Genomic DNA, 14,875 nt, shown 5'->3' on the forward strand with positions numbered 1-14,875 from the left:
AGTTCCGACACTCGGGACGTAGCAGTCGAACAACAGAGCATAGCTTCTTAATACAACCTACCTCTTTCATCAAATCAACCGAGAGGGAGAAAGGGAGTGGGGGGGGGGGGGGGGGGGCAATTACATACATGCTTCACCTTCCCTCTCGTAAAATTGTCGCCGAAGACTCACCCGACAAAGTGGCAACACTCATTGCATGCTGAGAACACGGGATGTTGTGTGAATCAAACCCTTCATTTTGCATTTGTGCCATCATGACGTAGCTTATGTAGGTCGGTGATAAATTAGGAGGCGGTTGACTATGGTCGAGGTATTGCATGACCTTTCGCATGATAGGTCGTGCATTGGGTGATGGGTGCGTGCATAGCAAACCCAGTTTGAGCACGATAGTTACCTCATCCGCGTTGAATTCCCCTCCGAGTCGTGGATCTACTGTGTCGAGGATAGAACCATTGTGGTGGTGCTCAAGCACCCACTCAACCAACAATACCCGGTTGTTTTGCTCATCGATGAAGATTGGCCTTCGTCCAGACGTGACCTCTAGGAGAAACACGCCAAATGCATATACATCAGAGAATGGTGTTGGCCTCCCGGTGCGCGAGAGTTCTGGCGCAAGATACCCCATGGTGCCAGCCACATGGGTGGTTTCAGCGGCGGTTTCGTGGTCGTATATCCTTGCAAGACCAAAATCGCCCAACCTTCCATTCATCTTACCATCCAAGAGCACATTGCTTGCCTTTACATCTCTATGGATGACGACTTGCTCCCAATCCTCATGTAGATACAACAAACTTGACGCCACACCTTTGATGATCGAATACCTCTGGGACCAACATAGAGTTGGGCCATTTCTTGTGTGTAGGTACTTGTCAAGACTACCATTTTCCATGTAGTCATATACTAGGAGAAGCTCCCCCTTACGCCTGCAATAGCCCAACAATTGCTGATATTTCAGTGTCGAAGACGACAAATACTCACCACCTTAGCAATGAACTCCCTTACTCCTTGCCTTGAATCGTGTGACATCCTCTTCACGGCGACCTTCATGCCAGTCTTGCGAAGCACACCCCTATAGACACTTCCAAAACCTCCCCTTCCAAGTAGGTTCTTGTCACTGAACCCTTTGGTCGCATGAAACAAGTCCTTGTAAGAAAATCGGTTCGAGCCAAAGGGGGCCTCCCAGTCCTCACGCACCTCAGAGTACTTGAGACGCTGCCGTCTTACACATATGTAGATTAGGATGCTTACCGAAACCAGCGTCACCGATGCTAAGGCGATCATCATTGGCCATATGGACCACCGTGTCATGTAGGTCGAGGTCGATGTCGATGGCAAGGCCGGCAACATTGAGATGTTCAATGCAGGGGCCGGCTCATCCAATGCGAAGCTCCAGCCGAGGACGACGTGTCGTGTTGGAAAGAAGTTCGTTGCCGAAGAGAACCCGACGTACGCGGTGTTCTGCACCACCCCCGAGAGGTCGACGGTGGTCCGCAGGAGGGGCTTCTTGGGCCTGACCACGCCCAACGGAGCCATGGTCACGGTGATCTCCGTGGCCCTGCTGTCGTAGTCCACCCACACCTGCATGGGCTTCTGGCTTATCAGACTTAGGTTCTGGAACATCCCGGTGCCGTCATCATAGTACCCGGCGTTGGTGGAATCGATTGATACGAGGCTATCAACGTCGACGCCGACATGGTTGTTGTTGATGTCACGGAGCTCGTCATCTTTGAACGTGTCTAGCTCCACGGCGAAGATGCGGGCGCTCCGGTTGCCAATATTGTCTTCGTTGAGGAGGCCCAGGAACTGGCCTGGCGACGCAGTGGAGAGCACCTCCCTGGACGCGGCCACGAAGAAGGCGATGCCGTCGCTGCTCACGTCGTCGTATTGACTGGAGATGGCGAAGACGAAGGTGGTCGAGAAAGGCCGCACGGAGCCGGTGGCATTCGACGCGGTGCGGAACGGCAGCGGGAATGGGTGGACGCCATGGCCTTTCAGCTTTCTGCCATCGGTCAGCAAGAGGAGGCCGTTAGGCATAACTCTGCTCGCGCCGTCGAGCGTCAGGTTCGCGCCCGTCATCGCCGCCGCCAGCAAGATGAACTGCCGACTGTCATCGCCGCCGCCACCGGCGGTGGCCGCGAGGCAACGACCGGCAGGGACGAGGAGCAGGAGCAGAGCGACCAAGTGGTAAGGCTCGAGAAGAAGCATGGCGCAGAGGGGCCGCTCGCCGGTCTTGTTGTCCTTGGCTATGGTGCTTGGGATTTCTTTTTTTCTTTTTTTTGAAATTTGGTGCTTGGGATTTCTGAACGGTAGGTAGTGCGGTGAAGCGAACTTTCACCCCCTTATCAGAGCTTCCGAGTTGGGGCGAGGAAAATTCTGGGAACCATGCAGCGAGTTGTACGTCTACCGACTGAAATTGAAATGCATGGAAACGGTGCTCCCTTCCCTGCTGTCCAAAAATAACTGCAGTGTCTACACACCACATGTGGCTGAATGCAATCGTTTTCTAAGAGACGTGAGTCGACCGGCCATGCCGAGCAGCCACAGGTCTCAACTCAAGTCGTCGTTCTTGAGTCTTCACTTAGCAATGCAGGCATCTTGAAAAGTAATATGGGGGGTTAGGACATTTCCAATGCTGATCTTTGAACCGGCCGCAACCGTTCGAATCGTGCGGTCCCGACGTATTGTGCCATCCAACACGATTTAAACACACTTTCTTTCATAAACTGGAGACAAGCGTGGGTGGGCTTTGCCGGCGTCCGGACAAAAGCCACGCCCGCTTCTAACCTGACCCATCCATCCACCCCACCTCGCTCACGCGTGTTCTCACCTGGCGCCAGTGGCCCACATTCATGTCACTGTAGAGCAGTCGTTCCCCATTAAAGCCGACCACAGAGCAGATGCGTCCCCGGTGTCCAAGCATGTTCAATGCCGGAGACGCGTTACTTGACAGGACGGGGCGTATATCTATCAGGCTCGTTCAATGCCCCATCCGTCCGTATGCCGCCATAACCAAGCTCGCCGGTCGAGAAACCCACTCCGATGCCGCGCATTTGATTCACTCGGACGTCTGGCCTCACTGAAATCCTCTATTTAAAGGCGGCCACACCCGACTTACTGCACACCACAATAGAAGTTGTTCCACAGCCTCCTTCCTTGCACCACATCTGCCATTACTGCAGGCGGCAATGCTCTGTGGGATAGCCTTTTGATGGAGATGAAGCACGAGTTGGCTGCCCTTGCCGCTGCCAGGCGGATCGAGGCCGGCATGCTGGCCAGCTCGCCCGAGGTCTTCGACGATGATGACCCCATGATAGATACTTGCTCCAATGACACCGCACAGAAGCGCACTCATGTGCATGCCGGCTTCACCATAGAGCAGGTGCATGCACACTACAACGCCGCCATGACGGAGGAGCAGCCTACGCCAGTGCCTATGTCGGAATTCCAGCAGGCGCAGGTGAAACAATGGTACAACTTGTTCCTCCTATAGCAGCATCGGCTGGTGGAGGGCCAGATCGACGGCGAGTGCGCGAACGAGGAGGTCGTGGCGGCCATTGTTGCGGCGGACGCCAACTTTGTTGCGGAGAAGCGTGCAATCTACGAGGCCGTTCGAACTCAAGTCGCCGCTCGCCAAGAAGCGGCCGCCGCAAGCTCCGGTGGCACGGGTACAGGCAATCGTGAATGAGAACAACGCCTCTTACGCGCTGCCGACGAACTATTGAACGGCCCGGTTGGACGACGACATCGCCAGCGCCACCATTTCGGTCGTGGTGCTCACGTCCACCGGTGACGGACAGGTCGCAGACTCCTCCGAGAATGAGTTAGGCCCGGGAGGCGGCGGGGCCTTGTGTCTCGTGTGGACCGGTCTGTCTCCCGTGTTCTACACTTCCTCGTCGGAGACTGCACCTTCACTTCAAGAGTCTTACGGCCACCGTTCATGGAGACGGCGGATGGAGGAGGTGGTCGCCAACGCGGAATAGAAATGAAGTGGACGACGGCCGGCCGCCGCCGTACGATAGGTCGGTTTTTTTATCTAAATGTTTGAAATGTAATGAAAATCCGGTGTGTTTGCATGAATCTCGTCCGGTTTATATGAAAATCCACCGTGTTTGCATGAACTTTGTCCGGTTTGTCGAAAAGTTGTTTGAAATGTATGCGGACAACGTTGGATAGTTGGCTCCCATATCCGTGTCCGTGGACTAGTCTCCCTTGTTCGTCGACGAACGTGGGAGAAAATTTACGGGTTGCTGTTGGAGATGCTCTTGGGTACTATTTAACAGGTTTTCACACCGCCTTGAAGAGTAATATATGTGTTTTCGTGTGAGACCCGACCGTCAGTCCGGTGTGACGAACACGCCCGGGCCTTCCTATGTCCGCCTTATATTTGGGCTGAATATGAAGAATAAACCTGGATGTTGGAGACCCGTTTGAGATATCTATCTAGATCTGTTTTTTCTTTTTTGACCGACCACTGACCCGGTCATCCATCTGGGTGTTTAAGGCAAGTTTAGAGTGCCGAGCTGTAGGTGTACTGAGGCTGAAGAAGCATGGCTCTCGACCTCTCGTATCATCGGGGGCGTAAATTAAAGGACCGCACGCTACGGTGCCTGCGATTTCTGAACAGGAGCACGGTCAACTATCCGCGTGTCAGTGCCTCCGAGTTGGAGTTCAGCTCAGTGGGAGCTAGATATGCTCATGAGAGAGCCATATAGTTCAGAGGTGAAGGCAAAACAGCAGGATCTCTCGATGTTGATAGAGAATCTTCTAGAGCAGGAGGAGATATATTGGCAAGCGTGGTCATGCGAATTGGTTGCGTCGCGGTGCCCGGAACACCAATTTTTTAACCAGTTTGCTTCGACCCGTAGACGCCGTAATTTGATCAAGAAGCTGAAAAATATTAATAATGATTGGGTTGAGGGTAATAACCTCAAGCCCTTGATTTTTGATTGCTTTCAAAGTCTCTTTAATACTGACGCAGGGTTGATTGATGACGGCTTATTATCCACTGTCAAGCCAGTGGTTACACCGCAAATGAACACACTTTTGATTGCACCTTAGACAACAGATGAAGTAAGGAAAGCTCTTTTCCAGATAGGCGATTTGAAGGCCCCGGGACCGGACGTGCTCCATGCGATTTTCTTTAAACGGTTCTGGCATATTGTAGGTGATGAACTTACCAAGAAAGTGCTTGATGCAATCAACAATAAGAAGATTCCGGATGGGTGGAATTCCACAAATGTGGTGCTAATCCCAAAAGTGGACAGCCCGGAGGTAATAACCCAGTTCAGATCCATCAGTTTATGTAATGTGTTTTACAAAATAATTTTGAAGATGCTAGCCAACAAACTGAAGAAAATCCTGCCTGAGGTAATTTCCCCCACCCAGAGTGCCTTTGTACCAGGCAGATTAATCACTGATAATGTGCTAGTAGCGTATGAGTGTTTCCATTCAATAAAAAAGAAAACCCATGGCTCTAATGGAATCTGCGCAGTTAAGTTGGATATGCTAAAAGTTTATGATAGGGTAGAATGGGGTTTTCTACGATAGATGATGATTAAGTTGGGATTCCATACCCAATGGATAGAACTTATCATGGAGTGTGTTTCCTCGGTAAGCTATAGAATCAGATTCAATGACACTGAAACGGAGGAATTCATACCAACCAGGGGCTTGAGACAGGGGGACCCTCTGTCCCCTTATCTGTTCTTGATTTGTTCTGAGGGGATGTCGAGCATGCTATATTTTGAGGAGGAAACGGGAGGTATTGAAGGTATAAAGGTATGCAGGGATGCCCCGTCTATCTCTCATCTCTTATTTGCAGATGATTCCTTGGTTATGATGAAAGCCTCTAACCATAATGCAAACACTCTTAAGAGGGTTCTTGACACGTATTGTGCTAGCTCAGGACAGCGGTGAGTACTCCAAAGTCAAGTATCTTTTTCAGCACAAATACGAGAGTTAACGACAGAGAAATTGTCTGTGGAATTTTGGACATATTAACTGAAGCCCTGACAGACAAATACCTCGGTCTACCAACTATGGTTGGTGTTGATCGTAGTGATTTTTTTCAGGGTATGCCAGAGGCTCAAGGGATGGAAAGAAAAAATCCTCTCAATACAAGGTAAAGAAATTCTTCTGAAATCAGTAGCACAGGCGATTTCATCATATGCTATGTCTGTGTTCAAGTTACCTAAAGGTATATGTAAATCGATCACCGATGAAATTTCAGGGTTTTGGTGGGGTGATGGAGAGGAGAAGAAAAAAATGCATTGGTTTGCCTGGTGGAAAATGTGTGTACCGAAGAAAAAAGGTGGCATGGGGTTTAGATACCTTCACAACTTTAATCTTGCTATGTTAGCAAAGCAGTGTTGGCGACTACTCCAAAATCCCGATTCTTTGTGTGCACGAGTTCTGAGGGCAAAATATTATCCCAATGGAGATATTGTGAAATCGGCCTCAAGAAAGGTTCTTCGTTCACTTGGCAGAGTATTGTAGCTAGTATTCAAACTTTCAGAAGGGGATGCATATGGCGTGTGGGTTCTGGTTCACACATTAACATTTGGGATGACCCGTGGATACCCACTAGTATGAACAGAAAGCCTATTACCCCTAGGGGGTATTATGCTAACAAAAGTGAAAGAGATAATTGACCCCCACACAGGACAATGGGATGAGGCACTTATTCACAGCGTCTTTTTTCCAGTCGTTGTGCATAGAATTCTACAAATTCCTCTTCATGTGGAGGTCGTTGAAGATTTTGTAGCTTGACAACATACAAAGACTGGGACCTTTTCCGTGCGTTCGGCATACCATGTTGAATTTGAGCATCAATTCGGACAGCACTTGAATCGGACTAGCCCAAGTAGTGCCTCATTAAATGGAGTTTGGAAAGATCTTTGGAAACTGCGACTACCAGGAAAGATCAAACACTTTGGCTGGAAAGTGTTGAAGGGGGTTCTTCCATGCTATGGTTGTTGGGGAACGTAGTAATTTCAAAAAAATTCCTACGCACACGCAAGATCATGGTGATGCATAGCAATGAGAGGGGAGAGTGTGTCCACGTACCCTCGTCGACCGACAGCGGAAGCGTTGACACAACGTAGAGGAAGTAGTCGTCCGTCTTCAGGATCCGACCGATCCAAGTACCGAACGCACGGCACCTCCGAGTTCTGCACACGTTCAACTCGATGACGTCCCTCGAGCTCCGATCCAGCCGAGTGTTGAGGGAGAGTTTCGTCAGCACGACGGCATGGTGACGATGATGATGTTCTACCGACGCAGGGCTTCGCCTAAGCACCGCTACGATATTATCGAGGTGGATTATGGTGGAGGGGGGCACCGCACACGGCTAAGAGATCAAGAGATCAATTGTGTGTCTATGGGGTGCCTTCCTGCCCCCGTATATAAAGGAGTGGAGGAGGGGGCCGGCCAGGGAGAGGTGGCGCGCCCAAGGGGGGAGTCCTACTCCCACCGGGAGTAGGACTCCTCCTTTTCCTATTTGGAGAGGGAGAGGGAAGGAAGAGGGAGGAGGGAGGAAGGAAAGGGGGGCCAGCCCCCTTCCCAATTCGGATTGGGCTTGGGGGGCGCCCCCTCCCTTGCTCCTTTCCCCTCCTTTCCACTAAAGCCCATTAAGGCCCATATACCTCCCGGGGGGTTCCGATAACCTCCCGGAGCTCCGGTATTATCCCAATCTCACCCGGAACTATTCCGGTGTCAAATATAGTCGTCCAATATATCGATCTTCATGTCTCGACCATTTCGAGTCTCCTCGTCATGTCCGTGATCACATCCGGGACTCCGAACTACCTTAGGTACATCAAAATACATAAACTCATAATATAACCATCATCGAACTTTAAGCGTGCGGACCCTACGGGTTAGAGAACTATGTAGACATGACCGAGACACATCTCCGGTCAATAACCAATAGTGGAACCTGGATGCTCATATTGGCTCCTACATATTCTACGAATATCTTTATCGGTCAAACCGCATAACAACATACGTTTGTTCCCTTTGTCATCGGTATGTTACTTGCCCGAGATTCGATCGTCGGTATCTCAATACCTAGTTCAATCTCGTTACTGACAAGTCTCTTTACTCGTTCCGTAATACATCATCCCGCGACTAACTCATTAGTTGCAATGCTTGCAAGGCTTATAGTAATGTGCATTACCGAGTGGGCCCAGAGATACCTCTCCGACAATCGGAGTGACAAATCCTAATCTCGAAATACGCCAACCCAACAAGTACCTTTGGAGACACCTGTAGAGCACCTTTATAATCACCTAGTTACGTTGTGACGTTTGGTAGCACACAAAGTGTTCCTTCGGTAAACGGGAGTTGCATAATCTCATAGTCATAGGAACATGTATAAGTCATGAAGAAAGCAATAGCAGAATACTAAACGATCATGTGCTAAGCTAACGGAATGGGTCAAGTCAATCACATCATTCTCCTAATGATGTGATCCCGTTAATCAAATGACAACTCATGTCAATGGCTAGGAAACATAACCATCTTTGATTAACGAGCTAGTCAAGTAGAGGCATACTAGTGACACTCTGTTTGTCTATGTATTCACACAAGTATTATGTTTCTGGTTAATACAATTCTAGCATGAATAGTAAACATTTATCATGATATAAGGAAATAAATAATAACTTTATTATTGCCACTAGGGCATATTTCCTTCAGTCTCCCACTTGCACTAGAGTCAATAATCTAGATTACACAGTAATGATTTTAACACCCATGGAGCCTTGGTGCTGATCATGTTTTGTTCATGGAAGAGGCTTAGTCAACGGGTCTGCAACATTCAGATCCGTATGTATCTTGCAAATTTCTATGTCTCCCACCTAGACTTGATCCCTGATGGAGTTGAAGCGTCTCTTGATGTGCTTGGTTCTCTTGTGAAATCTGGATTCCTTTGCCAAGGCAATTGCACCAGTATTGTCACAAAAGATTTTCATTGGACCCGATGCACTAGGTATGACACCTAGATCGGATATGAACTCCTTCATCCAGACTCCTTCATTTGCTGCTTCTGAAGCAACTATGTACTCCGCTTCACACGTAGATCCCACCACGACGCTTTGTTTAGAACTTGTCCAACTAACAGCTCCACCGTTCAATATAAACACGTATCCGGTTTGCGATGTAGAATCGTCCGGATCAGTGTCAAAGCTTGCATCGACGTAACCGTTTACGACGAGCTCTTTGTCACCTCCATAAACAAGAAACATATCCTTAGTCCTTTTCAGGTATTTCAGGATGTTCTTGACCGCTGTCCAGTGATCCACTCCTGGATTACTTTGGTACCTCCCTGCTAAACTAATAGCAAGGCACACATCAGGTCTGGTACACAGCATTGCATACATGATACAGCCTATGGCTGAAGCATAGGGAACATCTTTCATCTTTTCTCTATCTTCTGCAGTGGTCAGGCATTGAGTCTTACTCAACTTCACACCTTGTAACACAGGCAAGAACCATTTCTTTGCTTGATCCATTTTGAACTCCTTCAAAACTTTGTCAAGGTATGTGCTTTGTGAAAGTCCAATTAAGCATCTTGATCTATCTCTATAGATCTTGATGCCCAATATATAAGCAGCTTCACCGAGGTCTTTCATTGAAAAACTCTTGTTCAAATATCCCTTTATGCTATCAAGAAATTCTATATCATTTCCGATCAATAATATGCCATCCACATATAATATCAGAAATGCTACAGAGCTCCCACTCACTTTTTTGTAAATACAGGCTTCTCCAAAAGTCTGTATAAAACCATATGCTTTGATCACACTATCAAAACGTTTATTCCAACTCCGAGAGGCTTGCACCAGTCCATAAATGGATCGCTGGAGCTTGCACACTTTGTTAGCTCCCTTTGGATCGATAAAACCTTCCGGTTGCATCATATACAACTCTTCTTCTAGAAATCCATTCAGGAATGCAGTTTTGACATCCATTTGCCAAATTTCATAATCATAAAATGCGGCAATTGCTAACATGATTCGGACAGACTTAAGCATCGCTACGGGTGAGAAAGTCTCATCGTAGTCAATCCCTTGAACTTGTCAAAAACCTTTTGCAACTAGTCGAGCTTTATAGACAGTAACATTACCGTCAGCGTTAGTCTTCTTCTTGAAGATCCATTTATTCTCAATTGCTTGCCGATCATCGGGCAAGTCAACCAAAGTCCACACTTTGTTCTCATACATGGATTCCATCTCAGATTTCATGGCCTCAGCCATTTTTCGGAATCTGGGCTCACCATCGCTTCTTCATAGTTCGTAGGTTCGTCATGGTCTAGTAACATAACCTCCAGAACAGGATTACCGTACCACTCTGGTGCGGATCTTACTCTGGTTGACCTACAAGTTTCAGTAACAACTTGATCTGAAGTTTCATGATCATCATCATTAACTTCCTCACTAATTGGTGTAGGAGTCACAGGAACAGATTTCTGTGATGAACTACTTTCCAATAAGGGAGTAGATACAGTTATCTCATCAAGTTCTACTTTCCTCCCACTCACTTCTTTCGAGAGAAACCCCTTCTCTAGAAAGGATCCAAACTTAGCAACAAAAGTCTTGCCTTCGGATCTATGATAGAAGGTGTACCCAACAGTCTCTTTTGGGTATCCTATGAAGACACATTTCTCCGATTTGGGTTCGAGCTTATCAGGTTGAAGCTTTTTCACATAAGCATCGCAGCCCCAAACTTTAAGAAACGACAACTTTGGTTTCTTGCCAAACCACAGTTCATAAGGCGTCGTCTCAACGGATTTAGATGGTGCCCTATTTAACGTGAATGCAGCAGTCCCTAGAGCATAACCCCAAAACGATAGCGGTAAATCAGTAAGAGACATCATAGATCGCACCTTATCTAGTAAAGTACGATTACGACGTTCGGACACACCATTACGCTGTGGTGTACTGGGTGGCGTGAGTTGCGAAACTATTCTGCATTGTTTCAAATGAAGACCAAACTCGTAACTCAAATATTCTCCTCCACGATCAGATCGTAGAAACTTTATTTTCTTGTTAAGATGATTTTCCACTTCACTCTGAAATTCCTTAAACTTTTCAAATGTTTCAGACTTATGCTTCATCAAGTAGATATACCCATATCTGCTCAAATCATCTGTGAAGGTGAGAAAATAACGATACCCGCCGCGAGCCTCAACATTCATTGGACCACATACATCAGTATGTATGATTTCCAACAAATCAGTTGCTCGCTCCATAGTTCCGGAGAACGGCATTTTAGTCATCTTGCCCATGAGGCACGGTTCGCAAGTACCAAGTGATTCATAATCAAGTGGTTCCAAAAGTCCATCAGTATGGAGTTTCTTCATGCGCTTTACACCGATATGACCCAAACGATAGTGCCACAAATAAGTTGCACTATCATTATCAACTCTGCATCTTTTGGTTTCAATATTATGAATATGTGTATCAGTACTATCGAGATTCAACAAAAATAGACCACTCTTCAAGGGTGCATGACCATAAAAGATATTACTCATATAAATAGAACAACCATTATTCTCTGATTTAAATGAATAACCGTCTCGCATCAAACAAGATCCAGATATAATGTTCATGCTCAACGCTGGCACCAAATAACAATTATTTAGGTCTAAAACTAATCCCGAAGGTAGATGTAGAGGTAGCGTACCGACCGCGATCACATCGACTTTGGAACCATTTCCCACGCGCATCGTCACCTCGTCCTTAGCCAATCTTCGCTTAATCTGTAGTCCCTGTTTCGAGCTGCAAATATTAGCAACATAACCAGTATCAAATACCCAGGTGCTACTGCGAGCATTAGTAAGGTATACATCAATAACATGTATATCACATATACCTTTGTTCACCTTGCCATCCTTCTTATCCGCCAAATACTTGGGGCAGTTCCGCTTCCAGTGACCAGTCTGCTTGCAGTAGAAGCACTCAGTCTCAGGCTTAGGTCCAGACTTGGGTTTCTTCTCCTGAGCAGCAACTTGTCTGCCGTTCTTCTTGAGGTTCCCCTTCTTCCTCCCTTTGCCCTTTTTCTTGAAACTGGTGGTTTTGTTAACCATCAACACTTGATGCTCCTTTTTAATTTCTACCTCCGCAGCCTTTAGCATTGTGAAGAGCTTGGGAATAGTCTTTTCCATCCCATGCATATTATAGTTCATCACGAAGCTCTTGTAGCTTGGTGGCAGTGATTGGAGAATTCTGTCAATGACGCTATCATCCGGAAGATTAACTCCCAGCTGAATCAAGTGATTATTATACCCAGACATTTTGAGTATATGCTCACTGACAGAACTATTCTCCTCCATCTTGCAGCTATAGAACTTATTGGAGACTTCATATCTCTCAATCCGGGCATTTGCTTGAAATATTAAATTCAACTCCAGGAACATCTCATATGCCCATGACGTTCAAAATGTCGTTGAAGACCCGGTTCTAAGCCGTAAAGCATGGCACACTGAACTATTGAGTAGTCATCAGCTTTGCTCTGCCAGATGTTCATAACATCTGGTGTTGCTCCTGCAGCAGGCCTGGCACCCAGCGGTGCTTCCAGGACATAATTCTTCTGTGCAGCAATGAGGATAATCCTCAAGTTACGGACCCAGTCGGTGTAATTGCTACCATCATCTTTCAACTTTGCTTTCTCAAATAACGCATTAAAATTCAACGGAACACAGCACGGGCCATCTATCTACAACAACATAGACAAGCAAGATACTATCAGATACTAAGTTCATGATAAATTTAAGTTCAATTTAATCATATTACTTAAGAACTCCCACTTAGATAGACATCCCTCTAATCCTCTAAGTGATCACGTGATCCAAATCAACTAAACCATGTCCGATCATCACGTGAGATGGAGTAGTTTCAATGGTGAACATCACTATGTTGATCATATCTACTATATGATTCATGCTCGACCTTTCGGTCTCAGTGTTCCGAGGCCATATCTGTTATATTCTAGGCTCGTCAAGTTTAACCTGAGTATTCCGCATGTGCAATTGTTTTGCACCCGTTGTATTTGAACATAGAGCCTATCACACCCGATCATCACGTGGTGTCTCAGCACGAAGAACTTTCGCAATGGTGCATACTCAGGGAGAACACTTATACCTTGATAATTTAGTGAGAGATCATCTTATAATGCTACCGTCAATCAAAGCAAGATAAGATGCATAAAAGATAAACATCACATGCAATCAATATAAGTGATATGATATGGCCATCATCATCTTGTGCCTGTGATCTCCATCGCCGAAGCACCGTCATGATCACCATCGTCACCGGCGCGACACCTTGATCTCCATCGTAGCATCATTGTCGTCTCGCCAACTTATGCTTCTACGACTATCGCTACCGCTTAGTGATAAAGTAAAGCATTACAGGGCGATTGCATTGCATACAATAAAGCGACAACCATATGGCTCCTGCCAGTTGCCGATAACTCTGTTACAAAACATGATCATCTCATACAATAAAATATAGCATCATGCCTTGACCATATCACATCACAACATGCCCTGCAAAAACAAGTTAGACGTCCTATACTTTGTTGTTGCAAGTTTTACATGGCTGCTACGGGCTGAGAAAGAACCGTTCTTACCTACGCATCAAAACCACAACGATAGTTTGTCAAGTTGGTGCTGTTTTAACCTTCGCAAGGACCGAGCGTAGTCACACTCGGTTCAACTAAAGTTGGAGAAACTGACACCCGCCAGCCACCTGTGTGCAAAGCACGTCGGTAGAACCTGTCTCGCGTAAGCGTACGCGTAATGTCGGTCCGGGCCGCTTCATCCAACAATATTGCCGAACCAAAGTATTGAAGGAAATATGCCCTAGAGGCAATAATAAAGTTATTATTTATTTCCTTATATCATGATAAATGTTTATTATTCATGCTAGAATTGTATTAACCGGAAACATAATACTTGTGTGAATACATAGACAAACAGAGCATCACTAGTATGCCTCTACTTGACTAGCTCGTTGATCAAAGATGGTTATGTTTCCTAGCCATAAACATGAGTTGTCATTTGATTAACGGGATCACATCATTAAGAGAATGATGTGATTGACTTGACCCATTCTGTTAGCTTAGCACACGATCGTTTAGTATTCTGCTATTGCTTTCTTCATGACTTATACATGTTCCTATGACTATGAGATTATATCAACTCCCATTTACCGGAGGAACACTTTGTGTGCTACCAAACGTCACAACGTAAAAGGGTGATTATAAAGGTGCTCTAAAGGTGTCTCCAAAGGTACTTGTTGGGTTGGCGTATTTCAAGATTAGGATTTGTCACTCCGATTGTCGGAGAGGTATCTCTGGGCCCACTCGGTAATGCACATCACTATAAGACTTGCAAGCATTGCAACTAATGAGTTAGTTGCGGGATGATGTATTACAGAACGAGTAAAGAGACTTGCCAGTAACGAGATTGAACTAGGTATTGAGATACCGACGATCGAATCTCGGGCAAGTAACATACCGATGGCGAAGGGAACAACGTATGTTGTTATGCGGTTTGACTGATAAAGATCTTCGTAGAATATGTGGGAGCCAATATGAGCATCCAGGTTCCGCTATTGGTTATTGACCGGAGACATGTCTCGGTCATGTCTACATAGTTCTCGAACCCGTAGGGTCCGCACGCTTAACGTTTCGATGACGGTTATATTATGAGTTTATGAGTTTTGATGTACCAAAGGTTGTTCGGAGTCCCAGATGTGATCACGGACATGACGAGGAGTCTCGAAATGGTCGAGACATGAAGATTGATATATTGCAAGCCTATATTTGGATGTCGGAAGTGTTCCGGGTGAAATCGGGATTTTACCGGAGT

The 14,875-nt window shown here is 46.4% G+C and overlaps 1 protein-coding gene across 1 annotated transcript; it reads right to left on the minus strand.

The window, feature by feature from the left end:
• Positions 1-327: 327 nt before the first annotated feature.
• LOC123048601 (L-type lectin-domain containing receptor kinase SIT2) lies at positions 328-2,366 on the minus strand. The gene is made up of 2 exons (XM_044471673.1): positions 1,249-2,366; positions 328-1,121 (listed from the first exon to the last, which is right to left on the minus strand). The coding sequence occupies exons 1-2, from the start codon at positions 2,203-2,205 to the stop codon at positions 1,044-1,046; spliced, it is 1,035 nt and encodes a 344-aa protein (XP_044327608.1). The 5' UTR covers positions 2,206-2,366; the 3' UTR covers positions 328-1,043.
• Positions 2,367-14,875: the final 12,509 nt, after the last annotated feature.

This window comes from Triticum aestivum, chromosome 2D, assembly GCF_018294505.1.
Source record: "Triticum aestivum cultivar Chinese Spring chromosome 2D, IWGSC CS RefSeq v2.1, whole genome shotgun sequence".
NCBI lineage: Eukaryota > Viridiplantae > Streptophyta > Magnoliopsida > Poales > Poaceae > Triticum > Triticum aestivum.